Genomic DNA, 26,379 nt, shown 5'->3' on the forward strand with positions numbered 1-26,379 from the left:
TTTTCTACCACGGTAAAGAGTGAAACTTTTCGTTTAATGCTTTCCATTGCTGCTGTAAGACAACTAGCAGTGCACCATTTTGATGTTGATGCTGCATATCTGCATGCAAATTTAGACCATGAAGTGTTAATGAGACAACCCCCTGGGTTTGAAGAGGAGAATGGTGCAGTCTGGCGTTTGAGAAAGGCTGTTTACGGTCTCAAACAAAGTGGAAGGTGTTGGAACCAGTGTTTAAATGAAGCCCTTGTAAAAATTGGTTTTAAAAGGAGTGTGGCTGATCCATGCCTGTACACCAAGGGGACAGGCAACAAATATCTAATGCTCTTAGTCTTTGTTGATGACTTGCTTGTGGCAGGGAGTTCCACAGATGAGATCCAGAAGCTCACAAGTCAGCTAGAAAAGAGGTTTAAGCTTAAAGCCTTAGGGCCTGTAAGCAATTACTTGGGAGTAGAAGTAAGGCAGGAAGCTGATGGAAGCTTCCTATTGAGCCAGAAAGAGAAAATTCTTCATTTAATAGAGCAGTTTGGCATGGAAAACTGCAAGCCAGTTCAGACTCCCATGACACCAGATTTCCCAAAGACACTGTGTGATGATGAATTTGATCGGCCTGAGTTGTATCACTCAAAAATAGGATCACTGTTGTATTTAAGCCAGTGGTCAAGGCCAGACATTGCATGTGCTACAAATGTTCTGAGCCAACATGTATCTAAACCCAGTACTGCCGATTGGTGTGCTTTGAAAAGGCTTATCAGATATCTAAAGGGGACATTAAATGTATGTTTAAAGATATCTAGTACACAAGATGAAAAACTAGAAGTATTTGTTGATGCGGACTGGGGAAGCTGTGTAGCTACTAGAAAATCTACAAGTGGAATGGTTATGATGTTTGCCAATTCCATAATTGGATGGAGGTCAAAGAAACAAGGATTTGTTGCGACCTCATCCTGTGAGGCAGAATATGGGAGCCTGTCGCTAGCATGCAATGAAATCATGTGGTTTATACAGATACTAAAAGATCTAGATTGTAAAGTTGATTTGCCTATCCAAGTATATGAGGATAGCCAATCGTGCATTGCATTAGCGGGCTCGGAAATAATGAAATCCGCATCAAAACATATTGCTATCCGTCATGCGAATGTGAGAGATTGTGTACAGAATGAGGTAATCAAACTGGAGTATTGTCAGTCACAAGATAATATTGCTGATTTGTTTACCAAGCCTTTGCCAGCAACATGCCATAATGAATTGATGACAAAACTGGGTTTATGTATATAATGTATTGTTGTATTGTTGTAATGTATTGTTTCTGTTGGGGTTTTTCGCATTTAAGAAACAGAAGGGGTGTCCCGGCTAAAATGGCCGCTGTTTCTTTAATGCGAATAAAGCTGGGTCAGCATGACTCAGCAGTCTGCACCAAGTTGTATATATATAAGTGAGAAATGTTAGTTTGGGCTGGTGGCTGGTGTTTGGGTTGGTTGGTGCTGGTGTGTATAGGTATTCAGTCGTGTTTTGCACAAAGACTTTTAATAAAACTCTGCAAGGATATTCCCGTGGACTCTTTTTGTGCCAACAAGGAGGCTGAGAAGATAAAGGGAGGTCAGAACCCTTTCCTTCTTTTTTTCCTGCTTTTTTTACAAACACTGACAACTTACGCACGAGCAACCCCTATATTCATTACAGGGTCCCTTCCAACTCTACAATTCTATGATCCTTGGGAGAGGAAAACTCCCACCCTCGGTCTTTCTTCCCTCTTTTTCAGTGGTATTGTTATGAGTTTGGGGTGAGGGGGAAGCAGGCTTTCTTACCCTGGGATCCAGCAATAGAAGCCCGTCTAGCTTCCTGGGTTGAGGCAATTGCCTGGGCGATGGGCCATTAAAGGGAAGGGGCTCTGTGTGAGATGGGCAATGGGTGGGAAGCCCCACTCCGTCAACGGGCTGGTAGTTAGAAAAAGACCAAGGCGAGTGTTGAGAATTGGCAATGATGTGACCTAGAAGTAAAGCAGCGAGCAGGAGAGTCACGGCACCATTTGAGAGCAACACTTGATTTCTCTTTGAATCCAAGCGAGAAACAAGATCCTTTCAAGGTGTTAATACTGTGAGCCCCTCCACCGTAGGCTCAAGTTATATATGTGTGTGTGTGTAAAATAAGCCATATATATTCCAAGGACGCCAGTCTCCTGTGTTCCTTGTAATAATAATAATAATAATAATTTATTATTTATACCCCGCCCATCTGGCTGGGTTTCCCCAGCCACTCTGGGTGGCTTCCAACAGAACACTAAAATATAATAACCTATTAAACATTAAAAGCTTCCCTAAACAGGGCTGCCTTCAGATGCCTTCTAAAAGTCTGGTAGTTGTTTTTCTCTTTGACATCTGGTGGGAGGGAGTTCCACAGGGCGGGCGTCACTACCGAGAAGGCCCTGCCTGGTTCCCTGTAACTTGGCTTCTCGCAGCAAGGGAACCGCCAGAAGGCCCTCGGCACTGGACTTCAGTGTCCGGGCTGAACGATGGGGGTGGAGACGCTCCTTCAGGTATACTGGACCGAGGCCATTTAGGGCTTTAAAGGTCAGCACCAATACTTTGAATTGTGCTCAGAAACATACTCATTCTCAAAAGGAAACACAAACCCTGGGTAAGTGCCTGGAACCCTTGGAATCTCACATCACTCAACTGGGGTTGCGTGCAACACTGGTGTTAGAGGTGGGACACATGTTTCCCGGAGGAGGGAAACCTGTGAGCAAGAGGTGCCTGAGTCAAGATACCATGAACCCCCTCAAGAGGGTCCTGTTTCTACCATAGCCACAGCCTTGGATTTAAACGGAAATAAAACGTTGCTCTCGAAAGTTGCTCCGACTCTCTCTCTGGTGCATTGCTTTACTTCTATGTGGCATCATTGCCAACTCCCAACTCTTGCTTTTGTCTTTTTCTAACTAGCAGCCAGTTGAGGGAGCCCCGCCCCCCAAAAATTGCCATCTCTCACAGATCTGCTTTTCTTTGTTCCCTTTAATGGTTCATCACCCAGGCTGTCACCTCAACCCAGGAAGTTAGCCTGGTTTTTAACACTTACTGGATCCAGGGGTTAGAAGGGGGTCTGCGTACAGCCTACTTGTCCCCACCCCAAACTCATAACATTATTACAAAGAGAGCGTAGAGATTCTTATATATATATATATATATATATATATATATATATATATATATATATATGCTTTCGTAGATTTTCACGGGTACAGGAATGCAGGTTTTGGTGTCTTCGGGTGTCTTCCCGTGTAACCACTGCCTAACCAACACGTACTTCATCCACAATGGACAAAGATACAAACAGATAGAAGGAGCACCTATGGGATCACCCCTCTCACCGGTCATCGCAAATTTGTACATGGAACACTTTGAAACCAATGCTTTAGACAAGTCAGAACACAAACCCAAACTTTGGCTCAGATATGTTGACAACACCTTTGTAATTTGGCCACACGGGAAAGAAAAACTAGATAGCTTCCTCACACATCTCAACAGCCTACACCCCAAAATACAATTCACTATGGAAATAGAAGACAACAACCAACTCCCCTTTCTTGACGTCCTAATCTACAAAAAACCTGATGGCTCCCTAGGACACACTATCTACCGGAAAAAAACACACACCAACCGCTACTTACATGCACAATCACACCACCACCCTGCACAAATAAACTCCGTAGCCAAGACTCTCATCTCCAGAACCAAACGCCTGGCTGACAAAGACCACTTGACAACTGAGTTACAGAATCTCTCAAATGTGTTAATCGCCAATGGATACCAGAAAAACAGGGTTACGAAGCTAATCCAAAAAGAAACACCCCCCAAAAACCAAGACACAGAAGAAAACAATGGCATGGCCCTCCTTCCTTATATCAAGGGCACTACAGACAAAATCAGCAAAATCCTCCATAAACACAATATCAAAACAGCCTTCTGCACCAACCAAAAAATAGCCAATATCCTCAGAAACCCAAAAGACAAAATCCAGCTGGAAAACCAAGGGGTCTATGAAATACCCTGCAAAGTCTGCCCAGCCACGTACATTGGACAAACAAACAGACGAATAAATGCACGTATCGCAGAACACAAGAATGCCGTCAAAAAAGAAGAAAAAACTTCCTCTCTTTTCCAACACATGAAAGAAACAGGACACGAAATTAATTTTGCAGATTCCAAATTGCTCTTTAACATGGAACATCACCACAAGAGAATAATCATGGAAGCCATCGAGATAGAGAAACACCCTCACAACATGAACAAGCGTGACGACACGTCCCGCCTGCCAGACATCTGGAAATTAGCCCTCCCCACAAAAACCGACACCAGAACCAGAGGCACACAGAACGCCGTCACCAATCAACCACACCAGACCCAAACCCAGACCCTCTCCACAGACATATTACAGACTCCATCCAGTAGCCAAACTATAGTGGCACCTCCGGATGCTGCACCCCCCTGCAATCCCTACACAGATCTGGCTGGCACAAGGCACAAAATCACAGCTCGCCCCTATACACGAAGCCAAGCCAGAGCACAACTAAATGCAGCACAGCCATCTTCTCAGAAAAACTCTTCACAAGCTCAAGAGGTCAAGACACAAAAGCTTTAGCAACTAATCTACACTTAATGACCCACCCAGTGGTATTCAGAATATCACTCATGAAATCACTCAAGATATCCCTCAAGTAATTAAGGAACAAAAGAAGAAAAGGCACACTAATCTAGGAACTTCCTCTCTGCCCAGAACGTTGGAGGCTATACACCACACCCCTCAACAGTATTTATAGGAACTCAAACACCAGATTCTGCTCTGTTCCAGTAACAAGAAGCCGAAAGCACCAGCCTGAAGATGACGAGTGAGACCTCGTCGAAACGTCGCACAGACACCCCGACTCTTACACGGGAAGACACCCGAAGACACCAAAACCTGCATATATATATATATATACACACATACACATTTTTATTGATTAAAAAATCAATAAAAATGTATATATAAGTCTAAAACATTGTATAAGATAAGAAGTTATGTTATATGACTGTTGGAAACGATATGTTTAAAAAATCGTTTCCAACAGTCATATAACAACTTTTTATCTTATACAATATTTTAGACTTCCATCAACACCTCAGATGATTTTCTGTTCTTTATCACTTATTCTGCATTTCTTAATTTCTCTATTACTCTTAATTATCAGTAACCAATAATTCTCCTCATAGTCTTCCTTGCAATATTTCAAATAGTCCTCCTTACAAAACTTCTTGCAGTCCTACCAGCGTAATCTGTTCATTACAATTGCTTTTCAAATAGTTCATATATTGACTCCAGCCTTCTAAGAATCTCTGGTCCCGCAGGTTTCGAATCCTTCCTGTTAATTTATCTAGTTTTGCATAGTCCATCAATTTCATCTGCCATACTTCTTTCGCTGGTAATTCTTCTTGCTTCCGTTTTTGTGCCAATAAAAACAACTTACAGTCCTGTCTGTTAATATCACCTCCTCCAATGCCAAGTAAAAATGCTTCTGGTTTCTTAATAAAGAGAGCGTAGAGATTCAGGGAACAGGAAGCACTTCTAGGCCATCTTGTAATGGAACCACACCAAAAGAAGAGGTCCTTTTACAAGGGCTTTCCTCCTCCCTGATTTCCCACCCTGCCTTGCCTGACCTCCCCATGGCTGCCCTTCGGAGCATGACCCCCTTTCTTTCTCCGTCAGGTCCTAACTAAGGAGCAACAGCAACAGGCATCCAGCAACGATTTCAACTTTGACCACCCCGACGCCTTCGACTTCGACCTGATCATCTCCACCCTCAAGAAACTCAAGCAAGGCAAAAGCGTCAAGATTCCCATCTACGACTTCACTACCCACAGCCGCAAGAAAGAATGGGTGAGCCACTCCTCAGGTGGTCTTTTAAGGGTTATTATAGACCGTATTTTTCGCTCTATAAGACACACCCGACCATAAGACGCACCTAGTTTTAGAGGAGGAGAACAAGAAAGAAAAAAATTTCTCCCTCTCTGCACAGCGCCTCTCCAGCAAACCGGGAGGAGAAATGGAAGGGGCTCCATTTCTCCTCCCACTTCGCTGAACACAGCGAAGGCACACAGGTGGCGCTGTGGGTTAAACCACAGAGCCTAGGACTTGCTGATCAGAAGGTCGGCGGTTCGAATCCCCGCGACGGGGTGAGCTCACGTTGTTCGGTCCCAGCTCCTGCCAACCTAGCAGTTTGAAAGCATGTCAAAGTGCAAGTAGATAAATAGGTACCGCTCCAGCGGGAAGGTAAACGGCGTTTCCGTGCACTGCTCTGGTTCGCCAGAAGCGGCTTAGTCATGCTGGCCACATGACCCGGAAGCTGTCTGCGGACAAACGCTGGCTCCCTCGGCCAGTAAAGTGAGATGAGCGCCGCAACCCCAGAGTCGGACACGACTGGATCTAATGGTCAGGGGCACCTTTACCTTTATATGCTGTATTTTTCGCTCTATAAGACACACCCGACCATAAGACGCACCTAGTTTTAGAGGAGGAAAACAAGAAAGAAAAATTTTTCTCCCTCTCTGCGCAGCGCCTCTCCAGCGAAGCGAAGTCAGAACAGCAAGAGGGGTCGCTGTGCAGCAAAAGCAGTGATCCCTGTTGCTGTTCTGGCTTCTGGGACAGCTGTGAAGCCTGCACTCGCTCCATAAGACGCACACACATTTCTGCTTACTTTTTAGGAGGGGGAAAGTGCGTCTTATAGAGCGAAAAATACGGTATACATTGTGGGGTATTTAGCATCCATCCACTTGGAATCGAAATCCCTGGGGAAGAGGAGGCTTAAGGTCTTGGGGAGGGGGTCTTACCCCCTTCCTTGGGGCGGCGGAATGAAACTGGCTTGCAAGCGATGCCAGTGGTTGCTCAGAGGGAATTCTGGGAAATCAACGTGGGGGTGCCACCCAGCTGGGGGGCACTCTTGCCTCCCCGCCCCACTATTGGTACGTTCCTCACCCCTGAAAGAATCGCCAAAATACACTTCCCATTTTTATCATTTTATGCCTCCCAATGCGTGCAGTGAAAATTGGGGAGGGGGGGAGCATGTCAGCTCAGCTGTAGAATTTCATTTATTTATTTACATTTTGCTATCCCACCTGCCCTCCAACAGGGATTTGACCCCTCATCTCCCAGGTCTTTCCCCCCAATACAGTGGTACCTTGGTACTTGAACGGCTTGGCTCCCGAACAAATCGGCTCCCGGATGCCGCAAACCCAGAAATAAGTGTTCCGGTTTGCAAACGTTTTTTGGAAGCCGAACTTCCATCGCGAATTCCACATGAGAGCAGGAAGCTCCTGCAGCCAATCAGAAGCCACGCCTTGGTTTTCGAACGCTTTTGGGAGTCAGACAGCTCCCGGAACAGATTCAGTTCGAGAACCAAGGTGCCATTGTACTCTAAACCACTACATCACACAGAATGACCCAGACCTGTAACAGAATGGATGAGTTTGGATCTTCTCCTATCATTATTCAGTGAATCTCGGGGGTGGAACAGAGATGCTACTTGCAGAACACAAAACTCCCCCTGATCCATAAGACTGGATCCTGCACCACAGTGGTATTTTTATACAGGGCATTTTAGTTGTTTAAATATGTTCCTTTGGCGTTACACATTTTTGTTTGTTTGATAGGATTTCTTACCTGGTAAGGTCCCGGGTTGGATTGCAGGAATAGAATCGCACAATAATAAAACAATTTTGCGTTGCTGTGCACCACTTAAATATTGTTAAAATAGTAAGCAGTCTAGAAATACATTAAATGAATAAATTGCATGTGCACTCACATGCGTCTGTATATCTGTCTCTCCACCCCCCTCGTTCTGCCCGGACACTGAGGTCCAGCTCCGAGGGCCTTCAGGCGGTTCCCTCACTGCAAGAAGCCAAGTTACAGGGAACCAGGCAGAGGGCCTTCTCGGTGGTGGCATCCGCCCTGTGGAACGCCCTCCCACCAGATGTCAAAGAGAAAAGCAGCTACCAGACTTTTAGAAGACATCTGAAGGCAGCCCTGTTTAGGGAAGCTTTTAATGTTTGACGGACTATTGTATTTTAATATTTTGTTGGAAGCCGCCCAGAGTGGCTGGGGAAACCCAGCCAGATGGCTATAATAATGATGATGATGATGATGATGATGATGAGACGAGAGTGGTTGCAAACATTTGCGAGAAGCTGTGCCCTTTTTTATTATTAAAATAATAATAATAAATTTATTAATACACACAAACATACTTGGGCACTTGGCAAAGGGGAAGTTCTGGTGGTTGGCAGGAATAGTGAGCTTATGGGGCCACCCTGGTGCTTTTGGACTCCCAATAAACAAATGAAATCAAGGTCTAGAGATGAACATAATATATTTCCTCAACACAGGCATGCAAGAACTTAAACCGGTCGATATCCAGGTGCAATCTATGACTGATAGCCAACTGAGCATGCAATCGTAGCTGTATAATCTTTTATGGTTTGACGCATACCGTACGGCCCGAATATAAGCTGCGCCCACAAATAAGCTGCACCTTTAAAATTCAAGGGGGGTGGGAAGAGAAAAAGACAATGTCCGAATATAAGCCCTTAAAATTCTTCAGGCACTCACACCCGTTCCATTTTACCGTATGTCTGTTTCAGCCGCAATATCAAGAAAGCCAATTTTTGTAATCTTTTACCTAACGATTATTACATTCTTGTCATTTTTGTGCCATACTTCCCAAATCACACCTTACCTTTTATTATTTCCCCAGTTGTTGCACCTTAACTTTTATCTTTGTTTTCTTAATTGTAAGTGTTTACTCAAATCCTGCTAGTGAGTCCACGTCTTTGCAATATTTCTGTAAATACAACAGATTGCAAAATTAAAGTAGAGTAAAACAGGCAGGAGAAAAAAATATTTAAAGCACCAGAAGGGGGAGTTGAGGGAAGTCATGATGATTGTGTGGAATATAAAGTAAAATTATTTTGAAAAAAGAAGAGAAAGCCCATTTTTGTAAGGTCGCGAATTTAAGCTGCACTTTTAGCTTTTCATGGTCGGAATTTGGAAAGAAAAGTGCGGCTTATATTCGGGCCAATACGGTAAAGTTAGATGTTCTTTACATTTGGAGCGCAGCTCTTGTGATCTCGGCGTGTTTGGACAAGAACACCTTTGTTCGTGTGAGATAACACGCTGCTCTTTGCAAGGGAAAGTTGTAAAAGCCACAGAAGGTCATTCCGTTTTGATTGCATATTCTTTTGGCGGTCAGCCTGGAGTCATTACTGATGGTTTACATCCTTGCATACATCCGCTGCAAAAATATATATTCCTATGTTCATATGTGCCTTGACTCCTCCACACTTTTCTCTGTACTTAACGTCTGGCTGGGGGGGAATCGCAGGTTCCAGGTTTGGTTTTGGGGCTGGCAAAGGTTGAGAGCCCACCAACATCTAGGGAAGCCACAGCCTCACCCCCAAGACCTGATCTCACCAAAGGCCGCTTCCCTTTGACAGCTCTCCTAATACAGTGGTGCCCCGCAAGACGAATGCCTCGCAAGACGAAAAACTCGCTAGACGAAAGGGTTTTGCGGTTTTTGAGCTGCTTCGCAAGACGAATTTCCCTATGGGCTTGCTTCGCAAGACGAAACGTCTTGCGTTTTTTGCAAGTTTGTTTCCTTTTTCTTAACACCGTTAATACAGTTGCGACTTGACTTCGAGGAGCAACTCATAGAACGCGGTGTGGTAGCCTTTTTTGAGGTTTTTGGCGATTTTTGAAGCTTTTCCAAAACTTTTCCGACACCGTGCTTCGCAAGACGAAAAATTCGCTAGACAAAAAACTTGCGGAACGAATTAATTTTGTCTTGCGAGGCACCACTGTAATGATGATGGTGTTGATGATTTCATTATTTATTTACTGGGTTCCGACAGAATATAAAAACATAACAAGGCATCAGTCATTAAAAACTTCCCTATACAGGGCTGCCTTCATAGGTTTTCTAAAATGCATATATACCGTATTTTTCACTCCATAAGACACACTTTTTTCTTCCTAAAAAGTAAGGGGAAATGTGTGTGCGTCCTACGGAGCAAATGCGTGGTCCCTGGAGCCAAATTGCCCAGGGGCAAAAAGCAGATCATGCTCTCTTTTTTTGAAAGAGGGAAGTGGGTGTTGAAACAAAGCCGCTGATCGTTTGCCAATCGGGGAGAGAGATAAGGGACGCTAGAGATAAAGGAGGCTGCCTGGGAGGGGGGAGGTAAAGACAGCAAACTTGCAAAGGGGGGAAACAGGAAGACTAAAGCAATAAGGGGAGAAATTAGAAGAAAAGGAGGAGCAAAAAACTGCTCCAGCTAAGGAAAAGACACTAAGGCAAAGAAGAGGGAAGGGAGTGTTGAAAGGAAACAGCTGATCGGTGGGATCGGAAGAGAGATAAGGGATGCTAGTGGAGGCTGCCTGAGAAGGAGGAGGTAAAAGCCCATGGATCCTCAGGATTTTTGCATTGGGTCACCCCAAATTCACCATCAGATCACATAGCGTGTCCATGGCTACAGCCTGCACCAAAAAAAATCACGCACCCATTGTTTCGTTCAGAATATATTTTTTTCTTGTTTCTTAAATCCAGGTGCATCTTATGGAGCAAAAAATACGGTAGTTTATCTGTTTGGCATCCGATGGGAATGCTCCCGCCCTCTTCCTTTCTCTCTCCTCCTTGCTTGCAAGCATTTTTATGCCTGTTTCAAATCTCATATTTCTTACGAGAGAACCTCTGCTCTCCCCCTTGGAAGTTCCTTGTCCCCTCCTTCCCTTTTCCCTTCTCTTTGCATTCGGATTAGAAGTGGCTCCCAGGCGGCTGTTGCTTCTTGTGAGGGAGAAGAGGGCCAAGGTGGTAGGGAAGCCTCCGTTGGGCAAACACCGCGGGCAGCGTGCCAGATGTGCTCAGCTGGCACATTTGAACCAGGCTTGCCCTCCTCTCTTAGCAAATCAGTCTCTTAAACTTAAGCCAAGAAAGAGAATTCTCTATAAAACTGAATATCAATATACATCTCAAGACCTACATTGGCTCCCAGTATGTTTCCAAGCACAATTCAAAGTGCTGGTGCTGACCTTTAAAGCCCTAAACGGCCTCGGCCCTGTATACCTGAAGGAGTGTCTCCACCCCCATAGTTCAGCCCGGACGCTGAGGTCCAGCGCCGAGGGCCTCCTGGCGGTTCCCTCACTGCGAGAAGCAAAGCTACAGGGAACCAGGCAGAGGGCCTTTTCGGTAGTGGCACCCGCCCTGTGGAACGCCCTCCCATCAGATGTCAAAACGATAAACAACTACCTGACATTCAGAAGACATCTTAAGGCAGCCCTGTTCAGGGAAGTTTTTAATATATGATATTTTAGTGGTTTTGGGTTTCTATGGAAGCCGCCCAGAGTGGCTGGGGAAACCCAGCCAGATGGGCGGGGTACAAATAATAAATTATTATTATTATTATTAGACCATTAAAGAAGCCCGGAAAACTATCTTGGGAGTAGGCTACCTGCAAGCCCCAGTAAAAGGGCCTCTCGATTACTTGGACTGAAAGGGCAAAACAGGTGCAAAACACCTGCACCCTGTCGTCTACAACTCCATTAACATCTATCTACAACTCCACTAGCATCTCTCGGTATTGTGAACAACAGCAAACTTACTTTTTGCTGGTACCTTCATGAACTTATCTAAAAGACTGAGTTAAGCATTTGAAAAATCTATTGAAACCAGACATTATAAGTTCATCTTAGGTTGGGTAGTTCGCAAGTCTCTGTGGCTTCGTTTAATGTCTTGTATTTTTCTCGGAAGGTTGATAAAGAATGTATAGTTTATTATTCTGTGTATATTAATCGCCAACGTGTTGCCTGAGTCACACTACTCCTCTCCTTTCCAGCAAGCACTGGCTACCCACCTGAGGAGGACGTTTTTTTCTCCCTTTCAAAGCCACGTTTTGTTTCGTTTTGCTTGTTTATCCAGTCTTCATGGCGTGCCTTTCTCTTTCCAGAAAACACTCTATGGCGCCAATGTGATCATATTTGAAGGCATCATGGCGTTTGCAGACAAGGAACTCCTGAAGGTATGGCAAGATCCCTGGTGTTTCAGAAATGGCCCATTAACCCTGTTTTTTTAATTGATATTTTTATCTGCAAAGAAAGTGAATGCCCTTTCCAGTGCTCAGGTGGACCTCTTTTTTATTTATATATAGAAGTCGTGTAAAAAAGGAGACAGAGGACTCCTTTTAGGGAAGGGTCTGTTTCTTCTTAAGGTAAAGGGACCCCTGACCATTAGGTCCAGTTGTGGCCGACTCTGGGGTTGCAGCGCTCATCTCACTTTACTGGCCAAGGGAGCCAGCATACAGTTTCCGGGTCATGTGGCCAGCATGACTAAGCCACTTCTGGCGAACCAGAGCAGCACATGGAAACGCCGTTTACCTTCCCGCCAGAGTGGTACCTATTTATCTACTTGCACTTTTGTGCTTTCGAACTGCTAGGTTGGCAGGAGCAGGGACCGAGCAACGGGAGCTCACCCCATTGCGGGGATTCGAAACACAAACCTTCTGATCAGCAAGTCCTAGGCTCTGTGGTTTAACCCACAGCGTCACCTGCGTCCCTTCTTAGAAGGTCCCTGATTCCAATAATTTCCAGATTTAAATGCTCATGTAGAAGGGGGCGGGGAAGATTTCTCTCTGCCCGAGAACTCGAAAATCTGCTACTGCCGGTCCGAGTTGACAGAGTAGGGCTAGGTGGACAAATGGTTTGACCTGGGGCACAAAATGTGTCTCCCCACAAACAGTGACCACAGCTCCCTAAGGATTGTTGTTGTTGCTGCTGCTATTATTATTATTATTGTTATTATTATTATTATTAATTATTACTATTATTATTATTATTTCAGTTTATCTACTGCCTCTTTATTCAAAGATCACAGGGTGGTGTCCAACATTAAAAACACAATTTACTACTACGAATAATAATAACAAACAATAAACCGATCACAGAAAAAAATCATAATTATCCCGGACGTTCCTTTAATGGTCTGTTTCACAGTCGGGCAATCTTGGGGCAACAGTGACCTCCAGTGGCCAGCTGGGGAATTGTCAGCAGAGAAGGATCTGCACTAGAGAGAGGGGAGTGGGTTGTTTGGGGCTGCTTCTCTTGCTTAAAAGACAAATCTGTGAATGGAGAAAGCCTTGGCACTTCCTGCCCGCAGCCCAAGCGCTCCAGGGTGGGCTCCACTTTTGCAAGCAAGTCTTCTCAGCTCCCCTGTTTCCTTCTTTCTGGATGCAGCTGTTCCCTGCTGTTGAGCACCTGAAACTCTCCCCTAACACTGCTCTCCTTTAAAACGTGGAGTTTGCAATGTTGTTAAGGCCGGCTTTGATGGATTCTGAGCATTATTCACTAACAGCTGTTATGGAAATCGGGGGGGGGGGGGGCGCATATCTTTAAAGTTCTTACAATGCTACAAATATTATGCCTGAAAGTATCCTTTCGACTTGACAGCTCAGAGAAGATACCTAGATTTATAAATTCGTAGAAAATCCATACTTTAACCGACTCTCCTCATTCCAACGCCATTTTAACCCTTAAAGAAAGGTGAATTTGGGCTCCAGCTTCCTCCATGAACCAAGAAGCAGGAAGTCACGTAGGCAGCAGGAACAGGGCATCCCTTCATAATTCCCCAAGCGTGAGAGCACATCCACGGCCCCCACCCACCCAGGCAGTGACCAAGCGGGCAACAACAGACATCCGCAGTTGAGCAAGTCAAGTGTTCTGAAAGCCCATCTCCAGACAAGTCCTGAGGGCAAGGATTTGTCAAGAGTTTTATTGTTCTTTCAGAGATGGGTACTTAAGAGGTGTTGGGAAAGGTGTCTGATAAAGTGACCTAATGATGAATTTGCTTAACCCTTGTGTAAGGGTAAAGGTAAAGGGACCCCTGACAATTAAGTCCAATCCCGAAGGACTCTGAGGTTGCGGCGCTCATCTTGCTTTGCAGGCTGAGGGAGCCGGCGTTTGTCCGCTTACGCAGACAGTTTTTCCAGGTCATGTGGCCAGCATGACTAAGCCGCTTCTGGCGAAACCAGAGCAGCGCATGGAAACACCGTTTACCTTCCCGCCGGAGCGGTACCTGTTTATCTTCTTGCACTGCGTGCTTTCGAACTGCTAGGTTGGCAGAAGCAGGGATACAGTATTGCATCAAACATTAAAAGCTTCCCTAAACAGGGCTGCCTTCAGATGTCTTCTAAAAGTCTGGTAGTTGTTTATCTCTTTGACATCTGGTAGGAGGGCGTTCCACAGGGCGGGTGCCACTACCGAGAAGGCCCTCTGCCTGGTTCCCTGTAACCTCACTTCTCGCAGGGAGGGAACCGCCAGAAGGCCCTCGGAGGTGGACCTCAGTGTCCAGGCAGAACGATGGAGGTGGAGACGCTCCTTCAGGTATGCCGTTTAGGACCTAATGAGTGATTCCCTGGGAACACATTGTATTCAGTAAGTGGAATATCTGCGAGTGCATCATCCCCTCTCCCTTCTTCCAGCTTCTAGATATGAAGATATTCGTCGACACAGACTCTGACATCCGCCTGGTCCGGCGCCTCCGCAGGGACATTGGCGAGCGCGGCAGGGACATTGAGGGCGTCATCAAGCAGTACAACAAGTTTGTCAAGCCGGCCTTCGACCAGTACATCCAGCCTACCATGCGTCTGGCGGACATTGTCGTCCCTCGGGGTAGGTGTCTCTTCTCTGGTCTCGCCTGGCGGGACAACAGCTTGTCCAGTGCTTAAATTCTGCATGTTTTCTGCGCAGAATAAGGCTCTCCGTGGTTGTGAGACATGATGGGTATAGTGAGCCTCAGGGCCCACACAAGTGCCAGGGGCTGGACTGAGGAGGAATGGCCCTTTTCTGAACCTTCCCAAGGGCAGGAGGGCAGTATTGATTTAGAACAGCGGTTTGCAGAAGGGCATAGTCCAGAGGGGAAAAGCTGGGAAGTACTGGGTGAGGAATAGCTAGAAGAGGAAACACCAGGAGAGAGACAGCTGGAAGGTTCCGTGTCCTTGGAAAGCATTCCTGACGCCCCTTTGCCTGAGACTAGACGGGCTTGGAAAGTGATAGAACAGAAAGCGCAGCGGCAACAAACCCAGATTACCCAACGTAGGAGTGATGTAGATTAATGGGGGTGGAGGGGGTGAACCTTAACTGGGAGCAACACCATTTCTAGAGAGAGATTCATTCCTTTGTCTCTCGCTGTGATTATTAAGGAAACTGACTATTAAGAAGGCTCCTTTCGTTTGATCTGCTTATTTACTGCCACCGGGGGAGGGATCCGATTCCTCGAAGAATGACTCCCCCCCCCAATCAGGGAAGAAGGGGTGAGGGATGATCTACATCAGAAACAAGGGGGAGATATTATTATTATTATTATTATTGGTACTCTGCCCATCTGACTGGATTGCCCCAGTCACTCTGGGTAGCTTCCAGCATATACAGAGACATAATAGAATTGTAGAGTTGAAAGGGACCCTGGGGGTCATCTAGTCCGACCCCCTGACCAATGTGGAACTCGAACCCACAACCCTGAGATTAAGTGTCTCCTGCTCTACCAGCTGAGAAAAAGACGGCAACTATCCAAGGCAGCGTTCCTTCCAGCTGCTTCAGACTACATGTCATGGACCGGAATAGCAGGGAGAGCCCAGCTGGCAGAGCATCTTAATCTCAGGGTTGTGGGTTTGAGCCCCACATTGGGTGAAATGTTCCTGCACTGCAGGGGGTTGGACTAGATGACCCTCAGGGTCCCTTCAAACTCTACAATTCTGTGATTCTATAAATCCCTTCGGTCCCAGTTGGTTGCAGCTGATGGGAGTTGTCACACAAAACAGCCAGAGGGCACCACGTTGGCAAACAGTGCTGTAAGCAAGGGACATTGCAATGTTAATTCGGTTGACTGTGTTCTGCTGCCCTCTAGTGGCTTTTCCGGGTCATAGCTGTTAGGAAACAGGTATCCACAATTCTCTCTCTCTCTCTGCTCCGCTCCAGGCAGTGGGAACACCGTAGCCATCGATCTGATCGTGCAGCATGTCCACAGCCAGCTGGAAGAGGTAAGAACTGCCGTGGGATGGGGCAGGAGGAAGGGCTGAACACTGGGTGTGCTGGTTGGGTTAGGGGGACTCTTGCAATCCCCTCCTTTGCTTCCACATCTTCGGGCAAACAGAGCTGCCAGGGTGGGTTTTCCGGTGGGGTCTGCAAGGAGGCCCGGCTTCTTCCCAGAACGTGTCCCAAAGACCCTCAGATTCTGCTGAAAAGGATTCCAGATCAGACTCCATACTTGGCCCAGGCTTCCCAGTTGTCTAGCAAAGAGGACAAGGGAACTCTCAAGGCCAGCTGGTCAAATTCCAGACATCTTCAGGCCATCTTGGGGAAGTCTGCCCTCATGCAAATTCTCTGGGCAGGACTGCAAATGTCTTTTTCCATGTCTTTATCCCGCCCTTCCTCCGGCAAACTAAGGCAACCTATCAGGTTCCCTTCCCCGTTTTCCTACACTCCTTGAGCATTTGACCCTCTCCACCTGTGAGGTGGGCCACGGGCGCCAGATCGCCCAGAGAGCTCTGCAGCTTTGCGGGCAGCCAAATGCTAACCGGCTCAAGTCCTAATCCAACGTACTCTCCCTGGCTTCCTCCAGCCTTGCCCCTTCCAGATGTTGATGTGCTACAACAACCCATAAACCCCCCAGCCATTGGCCACACTGGCTGAGGTAGGTGGGCGTTGGAATCCAACAACATCTGTTGGTATCATTAGACTGGGGCAAGGGCAAAAATCTGCCCGCCACCCCCCCCCCAGGTTTCCCAGACTTATTGAGCTTTTTTTAGGGGGAGAACCCCAAAGTTGTTGACTTTTTTTAAGAGAGCTGACACCACACTTATCTCTGCTCATCAAAAGAAAACAGGGAACATAAAGAGCCCAGTGCAACAAACCAACCCGAGGTGTCAGCGTATTATTATTAATAATAATAATATTTATTTATACCCCGCCCATCTGGCTGGGCTTCCCTAGCCACTCTGGGCGGCTTCCAACAAAACCCTAAAATACAATAACCTATTAAACATTAAAAGCTTCCCTAAACAGGGCTGCCTTCAGATGTCTTCTAAAAGTTTGGTAGTTATTTTTCTCTTTGACATCTGGTGGGAGGGCGTTCCACAGGGCAGGTGCCACTACCGAGAAGGCCCTCTGCCTGGTTCCCTGTAAATTGGCTTATTGCAGCGAGGGAACCACCAGAAGGCCCTCAGAGCTGGACCTCAGAACGATGGGGGTGGAGATGCTCCTTCAAGTATACTGGACCAAGGCCATATAGGGCTTTAAAGGTCAGCACCAACACTTTGAATTGTGCTCGGAAACGTACTGGGAGCCAATGTAGGTCTTTCAAGACCGGTGTTATGTGATCTGCGGCCGCTCCCAGTCACCAGTCTGGCTGCTGCATTCTGGATTAGTTGCAGTTTCCGAGTCACCTTCAAAGGTAGCCCCATGTAGAGCGCATTGCAGTACAGTGGTGCCCCGCAAGGCGAATGCCTCGCAAGACGGAAAACCCGCTAGACGAAAGGGTTTTCCGTTTTGGGGGTGCTTCGCAAAACGAATCTCCTATGGGCTTGCTTCGCAAGACGACAATGTCTTGCGAGTTCCTGCTGTTTTTTTTCCTCCCCCCTTTTTATAAGCCGCTAATCCGCTTATCAGCTGATCCGATCAGCAGATAAGCCGCTAAAAGCCGCTAATAGCGCTAATCCGCTAATCCGTCAATGGGCATGCTTCGCAAGACGAAAAAAACGCTAGACGAAGAGAATCACAGAACGGATTCTTTTCGTCTTGCGAGGCACCACTGTAGTCCAAGTGAGAGATACCTAGAGCATGCACTACACCAATCCCAGGTACGCAGGAGGGTGGAGCCAGCTGGCCGCCTCAGCAACTCGCTAGCTCACTCACCCCCAAACTCACAGCACAGAGCCGCCCGCAGTAGACGAGCCCGCCGCGGCACTCCAACCAATGGATGGGCTCTTCCCCGGACTCCAACTCTCAGGGCCCGGACTCTCAGTCTGGCGCCCTTGAGAGCCTGGCGCCCAGGTGCCCCACACCCCTGCCGCCAATGGTTAAGACGGCCCTGACCAAAGCAGAAGGGTGGCATTATTATTGTTACTACTCTAACCACTATGTGGCACTGCCCAACACAACTGAGGCAGAGTGTGACCGCATAGTATTTGATTGGGCAGCAGTTCTGAGCTCACATCAAACTGCTTCTCGGCACTGGATCAGATTCTACGATCCTGTGGTGAGGATCAGCCCCACATCAACTAACTGTGTGGAACAGACCCAACTGCAGAGAGCGGCCCTCCAGATACTAGTGGACTCCAATTCCCATCATTCCTTGTCAGCCTGGCCAGTGTTCAGGGCTGGTGGGATTTGTAGCCTTGGGGGGGGGGCGAATCTGGAAAGCCACCAGTTCTCTGTCCTTGCAATAAATAATACGGGAAGCCACTGCAGCTGAATTTGAGAAGTAGTGGTCTAATTGGGAAATCCCAGGAAAGGGGGAATTTGCTCCCACTGCACTCCAACCCTTCTGAGAAGTGGGGTGGGGAGTTTTTTATAGTGGGGGGGAGCTGCCCCACCCCCTCCATTTAGGGACCATCAAAAAGGATCAGTACCGTATTTTTCGCCCCATAGGACGCTCCGTCCCATAGGACGCACCTAGTTTTTTGGGGGGGAAATAAAGGGGAAATTTTTTCCCTTCATTTCCCCCCCAAAACCAGGTCGGGGAACCCGAACCAGGTTGAGGAACAGTGGGATGGTGGCGCTGCGCCTCCCTGCTGTCCCCCAAGCTTGTGGGGCTGGCCGATGTCTGCCCGGCGCGTGGGGCGCTCTGCGCCTCGCACACCGGGTGGCAGGCTGCTATCCGCAGCATGGGGAGCCCTGCAGGGAACTCCTGCAGGGCTCCCCACGCTGCAGATGTCTGCCCGGCACGAAGGGCACTCTGCTTAAGGGTGCCCCTCGCGCCGGGAAGCAGGCTGCTATCCGCAGCCTAGACAGCCCTGAGGGACCTCCTGCAGGGCTGCCTAGGCTGCGGATGTCTTCCTGAAGCCTGGAGAGCGAGAGGGGTCTGTGCGCACCGACCCCTCTCGCTCTCCAAGCTTCAGCGAAATCCTGCATTCGCCCCATAGGACGCACCCAGATTTCCCCTTCATTTTTGGAGGGGAAAAAGTGCGTCCTATAGGGCGAAAAATACGGTAATCTAGAAGACAACCGAGGAGGAACCAAAGAGCCTCTGCCCAACTCTTGAGTTGCATATATAGGCGGCAAGTTAATTTTTGTCCTGTCTGAGAAGGTTCTGGGGACCTGCCCCCGAATGACTGGGGGGGGAGGGGGGGCGAAAGGCGCCAAAGGTGGGGGCAGGTCTCCGGAACTCACTTGCAAACTAACCGCATGAGATCCTCTGTTGCCCACCGGGTTGTCAGTTTGGGTATTTGGATGTGTTTCTTCCAACCGCCCGTCCCCGTTTTCTGTGTTATTTCTTAAAAAGCTGTTTGCTTGTCCAGCTTCTTTGCTCAGTTTGCAGCTCTCACAGGGTGGGGAAAAGATTTCAACTCATGGGGGGGGGGAGAAGGGGGCGGTTTGCAAGAAATCTGCAACTTGGGGCTGCTCAGTATATGGAGCAAACAATGGACAAAAAAACCTTGTGGTCAAATTTCTGAAAGGTGCTCTCAGTTGATTGCACTGCAGTTTTTAAAAATCGTAATTTTTAATTCAAGGACTAAACCATACTAGCAGGGGGGATATGACGAAACCATTTGTCTCCCATGCCCGGGAAGGCATAGCTTCTGTACTAAAACGCCTGTGGCACTCAACTGCACCCCCTAAAATAGCTCCCCCCCAGCATGGGGCTTCCAGATGTTTTTGAACTACAACTCCCAGTGCACGCAACAGCCAGGGATGATGGGAGTTATAGTTCAAAATATCTAGAGGCCAACAGCTTCAGGAAGGCTGCTCAAAAACCACTCGCTTTTCTTCTTCAGAGATAATATTTATGCAAACGTCTTGTGTGTAAAGCGTAATTTCGTACCTGCTGCCGGCTGGTGGAAACACCACATAGCAGTTTAAAGGAAAACACCAGGAAACCAGTTTAAGCAATGGCAGAAATTTGAACAAAGAGCATGAAAGAACCAGGAAGAGCACGCTTAAAACCTTCAGTGCTGAATTTCAAAGAGCTGAAGTAAAATAAATCTTTCTTTTCTGCCTGCCTGAGAGTCACCAGGGATGGGGCCAGAGCAGTACCCCCAGGGAGGAAACCCCATAACCTGGGGGGCTGCCACAGAACTTAGGCAGATCTGATGGATTCTGAAGCTGAACGGCAGGCTGACATTTCCAGTGGCTTCAGCTGACTCAAGATGTCTTTATTTGGTCATTGGCCCATGGGCTTGCACACCATGTGGGTGTTCAGAGCAAGAATTCAACGGGTCCCTGTAACATGCACCATTCAGACTGCGTGCGCGCACCCCCCCCCCCAATCTCTCCCTCCTCACAGTTATTTTTAAATGCTAATTTTAAATTCTAGGGCTAAATCATACCAGGCAATTCTGAAGCTGCCCTTAGCAGTTTGGGGTTCAAGTGTATTCCCCCCTTCTGTTTTCTCCCCACCACACACACTTTTTTAACCCTTTCAGTCTCGAAGAGACACCGTAAGAAAAATTAGATTTGAGCGAAATCCTATATCCAATTAAATATGTACACTACGGGGTTTTTTGGGGGGCGAACCTGCCAGACGTGGCGGTATTTGGGAAACGTAGTCGCGCGGTTAGTTGCGGCCACTTTGCAAAGCGGCCTCCCTGCCCCCCCCCCAAGAGAGCTGCCCCCTGAGCAAAGCTGAAATCGCAGCAGGTGCTTTTTAAAAATAATAATGATAATAATAAAGATGCTAACTGCTCCAAGTGCTGTGAATCCCGGGAAAACATGTCTCCCTGTGTTTTTATCTCCCTTTTTGCCTCTTAATGCGCTGCTGGTGTTTCCACTGTTTTAATACGGGGTTTGCTCGCTGTTCTTTGTGTTGCCGCGGCAGAGGGAACTCAGCGTCAGGTAAGGCCTCCTCCTAACTGTCTCCCTCTCTGTGTGTCCTCCTTTTACTGTCTGCAAGGATAAAAATGCATCTTAATAACCGGTGCTGCTAAGCCGACTGTTTGCTGAGGCTGTGTGTTTGTTTGTGTGTGTGTGTTTAAACATTCAAATTCCTGCAGAATCGTCACCGGATATTACTATTACTATTATTATTACCTGCGCTCCCCGATACTCCCCTGATGGTCAGGGGGCAAAGGGCCATCACTTATCTGCGTTATCACAGAATCACAGACTTGGGAGGAAACCTGAGGCTCATCTAGACCAACCCCGCCCCCCGCCCCCCCGGCAATGCAGGGATATGCAGCCGTCCCTTACAGGAATCGCTGCCCCCTGTCCCTGCACGACAAGGCCCTCAGGTTCTGTGCTGAAGTGCTCTTGAGGTCCATTTGGTGAGGACGGTTGGTCCTGTGATAAGAATTTTAAGGTTCCCACCTGGCTTGACCCAGCCAACCTCCCAAAACAGAAAGGAGCCTTTTCAGGGGAGTATCGGGGAGCGCAGGTAATAATAATAGTAATAGTAGTAGTAGTAGTAGTAGTAGTAAGAATAATAATAATAATAATAATAATAATAATAATAATAATAATAATATTTTATTCTCTATACCCCGCCCATCTGACTGTGTTTTTCCAGCCACTCTGGGCGGCTCCCAACAGAATAAACATGATAAAAGATCAAACATTAAAAACTTCCCTGAAGTTGTCTTCTAAAAGTCAAGTGGTTGTTTATTTCCTTGACATCTGGTGGGAGGGCATTCCACAGGGCGGATGTCACTACCGAGAAGGCCCTCTGCCTGGTTATTTAATCATAATCATAATAATTTATTACTTATACCCCCAGCCACTCTGGGCAGCTCCCAATTGTGTGTTAAATACAATACAGCATTAAATATTAAAAACTTCCCTAAACAGGGCTGCTTTCAAATGTCTTTTAAAGATAGGATAGCTGCTTATTTCCTTCACATCTGAAGGGAGGGCGTTCCACAGGGTGGGTGCCACTACTGAGAAGGCCCTCTGTCTGGTTCCCTGTAACCTCACTTCTTGCAATGAGGGAACCGCCAGAAGGCCTTTGGCGCTGGATCTCAGCGTCTGGGCTGAACAATGGGGGTGGAGACGCTCCTTCATACAGGACTGAGGCCGTTTGGGGCTTTAAAGGTCAGCACCAATACTTTGAATTGTGCTCAGAAACGTACTGGGAGCCAGTGTAGGTGTTTCAGGACCGGTGTTATATGGTCTCGGCGGTCGCTCCCAGTCACCAGTCTGGCTGCCGCATTCTTCACACCTTCAAAGGTAGCCCCACGTAGAGCGCATTGCAGTAGTCCAAGCTTGGGGCTTCAGCTTGCTACCTCAAATATGGGAAGCTGTACTGAGTCAGACCAATTCTCCTTCTAATTTAGCACTGCCTATGCCAGCTAGCAAGGGACGTGGGTGACGCTGTGGGTTAAACCACAGAGCCTAGGACTTGCTGATCAGAAGGTCGGCGGTTCGAATCCCCGCGACGAGGTGAGCTCCCGTTGCTCGGTCCCTGCTCCTGCCCACCTAGCAGTTCGAAAGCACACCAGCGCAAGTAGATAAATAGGTACCACTCCAGCGGGAAGGTAAACAGCGTTTCCATGCACTGCTCTGGTTCGCCAGAAGCGGCTTAGTCATGCTGGCCACATGACCCGGAAGCTGTACGCCGGCTCCCTCGGCCAGTAAAGCGAGATGAGCGCTGCAACCCCAGAGTCAGTCACAACTGGACCTAATGGCCAGGGGTCCCTTTACCTTTACCTATGCCAGCTAGCAACAACCCTCGAGGGTTTCAGTCAGGGGTCTTTCTCAGCCCCCCATGGAGACATGGCTGGGACCTTCCCTTGAGCCACCCCCCCCAGCCCTGCCTGAAAACCCTCCCGTCTTTCGGCCCCCACTGCCCCTCATATCCCCCAGTCTCTCCACAAACCTGAGCCTGCAGTCACCCATGGGCCATTTGAGGCTGTTTGAGTTACCAGCTATTTAGGGAGGTCCAGAACATCTCCGTTCTCGACGAAGAATAGAATTAGGGGAGGGAGCAGTTCAAAAGCCTTTAAATAATTGGAGCCCAGCCGAATAGAAGATACAACTTCTCTTTCTGCTTTCTCCACACACACACACACACACACACACACATTTTTCTATATGTCTGGAAATGCTTTTTGGAAGAAGAAAAGTTTTTAGGAGACGGCGTGCCAGAAATAGATCCCTCCATGTGGATCTGCCACGCCTTACATCACCTCCCAGCCTTGATCCCCTCAAGGCGCCCTCCTAATGGGCGCCTGGGGGCACAATAGCCCCCACATCTTGGAAATGTCAAGCCACTTCAAGGCTGCCCTCCTCCCCGTTTGAAAAACCTCAGCTGGGCTGCGCTCCTTCCTCTCCCTTCCTCTGTCTTCTCGCTTTTTCTCTTGTCTGCTTCCTGTTTGATTCTGCGAGAGCGCAATGAAAGGCGCCGGTGACATTTACCGCCCCACCTGCTTTTTTTGTGGGGATTTGTGTGTGTCTTTTGAGATGGTCACCCGGCCTTTTTGAAGGGTTTTTGTTCTCCGAGGAAGAAGGCTGAGGAGGAGGAGGAGGGGCATAAGATTTGGTTTCCAAATGCGAGACTTAATTTTTAAAAAACAGATGAACGAGGACAGGAAAAAGACCAAAAAAAGAAAGAAATACGCCATCCGCTTAAGGCTGCTTATCAGTTTTTTCCACTACCGGTCAGACACAGCAAAGAGGTGGCAGGAAGCGCCGAGTACCTGTGTAAAATTCAGGGGTGAAAGGAAGGCGACCGCTTTAGGCATGATAGAAGTTCTTAAAATAATGCACGGAAAAGGGAAAGAGGAAAGACTTTCTCTCTCATAACACCAGGCCTCAACCTCCAATAAAGCTGTATGTTGGAAGAGTCAGGGCAGATAAAACATTGCTGTCCAGGGTCGTCAAGACTGCGGAGAGAATAACTGGGTGCACTCTTCCCACCTTGGATCAAATCTATGCTTCCAGGTGCCATAAGAAAGCTGCAGAGATAGTGCAGGATAGTGCGCACCCCGGAAGTGATCTCTTCCAGCTTCTGCCTTCTGGAAGAAGGTCCAGCGTTATAAAGACCAGGACTAACCGCCTGGGAAACAGCTTCTACCCAAACACGATTTTGGTTTTAAATGCAGTGTAAGGTAGTCTCTATGGGGGTATACTGTATTTTAAAATGGGGTGTCAGAGTTTTTAGGGGGCCAACCACGCTGGGATAGCTGGGATAGCAGGCTTGTTGGGTTTTGAATGTCCTTTGTAGATTTTTCAATTTCGTTGTTCTGTATGGGGCAGTGACAATAAAGATTATCGTATCGTAAAAGAAAGCACTTCTTCACACAGTTAAACTGTGGGACTCCCTGCCACAGGAGGGCAATGATGGCCACTAACTTGGATGGCATTAAGAAAGGACAGATTCATGGAGGACGGGGGTGTTGGTGGCTACAAGCCATGGTGGCTGCGTTCTGTTTCCGTGGTCGGAGGCAGCAATTCTTCTGAGAAACAGTTACTGGGGAACACAGGACAGGGAGAGGGGTAGAAACCTGCTTGCTGGTTTCCCACAGTCATCTGGTTGGCTGCTTTTGAGAACAGGATGCTGGACTAGATGATGATGATGATGATGATGATGATGATGATGATGATGATAATTTATTATTTATACCCTGCGCATCTGGCTGGGTTTCCCCAGCCACTCTGGGCAGCTTCCAACTGAATATTAAAAACAATACAGCATCAGACATTAAAATCTTCGCTAAATGGGGGCGCCTTCAGTTGTCTTTTAAAAGTAAAATAGTTGTTTATTGCCTTGACATCTGCTGGGAGGGCGTTCCACAGGGCAGGCGCCACTACCGAGAAGGCCCTCTGCCTGGTTCCCTGTGACCTCACTTCTTGCAGGGAGGGAACCGCCAGAAGGCCCTCAGTGCTGGACCTCAGTGTCCAGGCTGAATGATGGCGGTGGAAACGCTCCTTCAGGTCTACTGGGCCGAGGCCATTTAGGGCTTTAAAGGTCAGCACCAACACTTTGAATTGTGCTCGAAAACGTACTGGGAGCCAGTGAAGATCTTTCAGGACCGGTGTTATATGGTCTCGGCGGCCGCTCCCAGTTACCAGTCTAGCTGCCGCATTGTGGATTAGTTGCAGTTTCTGAGTCACCTTCAAAGGTAGCCCCATGTAGAGCACATTGCAGTAGTCCAAGCAGGAGATAACTCCTGCAGGCTCTTCTTATGTTCTTAACATTCTTTCCATTTTAACAGACTTGCTACTGGGTTATTTTAATAAAGCAGACCTCCAAATGCAATGCTATTTTGGCAGTAATGGCCCTGAATCGTCGAGAAGACGTTTGATACACTTGAGAGGTTCTCATGGGAGAATTCCCTGAGTTACAGCTTCTCCCAGCTCTTGCAGAAGTTGACACCTCTGCCCTATGCAATCCTTCAGAGGCTGTGCCAGAAAACACCCTGTGAGACTAAGTTGGTGTGGGAGCGGGCAAAGTTTGGTAAGGACCAGCCTGAGGGCCACACGACCTTGCAGGCAACCTCCCAGGGGCCACATGTAACAAATTCCATGCCAAAGCTAGGCGTTCCTACTCCTCTCCACCCAGCCATACAAATGATTTTGTTACAGGTCAAGGATTCTGCATCCAGGCAAAAGAGATGCAAGATGCTTTTCCAGGGCAAATCCCCTACCCCTTTCTAAAAATTAAGTGCTCTTATTTCCCTGCTTTATTTTCTCTTCCCTCCCTATTTGGTTATCCATGTCTCTCTGTGCGTTTGGTTGTCTGTTACCTGCTTGGCTCATCCCTGAACTACAACTCCCATCTGATGAACAGAGGAAACTCCGCTGGGATATGTGAGGATCAAATTGCACCCTCCGACTTACTATTTTCTTTTTTTCTTTTGGTTTGGTTTGAATGCTAAATCGAGTGTCGAGCTTTTGCCGAGGTCTAGGCCTGCATGATGAGGAATCTACCATGTGGGTCGGCATGCCCCCTTTAGCGGGGCTATCTTTTTAATTAAGAAAGTTATATACCTCCCCACACACACTAAAATCCACTGGGAGGTTTATAGCATATAACGGAGCATATATATATATACAGTGGTGCCCCGCAAGACGAATGCCTCGCAAGACGGAAAACTCGCTAGACGAAAGAGTTTTCCGTTTTGGAGGTGCTTCGCAAAACGAATTTCCTATGGGCTTGCTTTGCAAGAC

At 47.6% G+C, this 26,379-nt stretch overlaps 1 protein-coding gene across 5 annotated transcripts in view; it reads left to right on the forward strand.

Moving 5' to 3' along the window:
• The window catches only part of UCKL1 (uridine-cytidine kinase 1 like 1), a 79,441-nt gene that overhangs the window by 37,420 nt on the left and 15,642 nt on the right, over positions 1-26,379 (forward strand). For 3 of the 5 annotated variants that reach the window (XM_082226105.1, XM_082226104.1, XM_082226106.1), the window contains exons 4-8: positions 5,737-5,907; positions 12,018-12,089; positions 14,544-14,733; positions 16,039-16,100; positions 26,000-26,019. In XM_082226105.1, the coding sequence (XP_082082231.1) occupies positions 5,737-5,907; positions 12,018-12,089; positions 14,544-14,733; positions 16,039-16,100; positions 26,000-26,019 (515 nt within the window). Of the gene's footprint in view, positions 1-5,736; positions 5,908-12,017; positions 12,090-14,543; positions 14,734-16,038; positions 16,101-21,094; positions 21,112-25,999; positions 26,020-26,379 lie in introns of all 5 variants that reach the window. The other 2 variants (XM_082226107.1, XM_082226108.1) reach the window with 1 other exon arrangement.

This window comes from Podarcis vaucheri (genome assembly GCF_965113315.1).
Source record: "Podarcis vaucheri genome assembly, chromosome: 6".
In the NCBI taxonomy this organism is placed as follows: Eukaryota; Metazoa; Chordata; class Lepidosauria; order Squamata; family Lacertidae; genus Podarcis; species Podarcis vaucheri.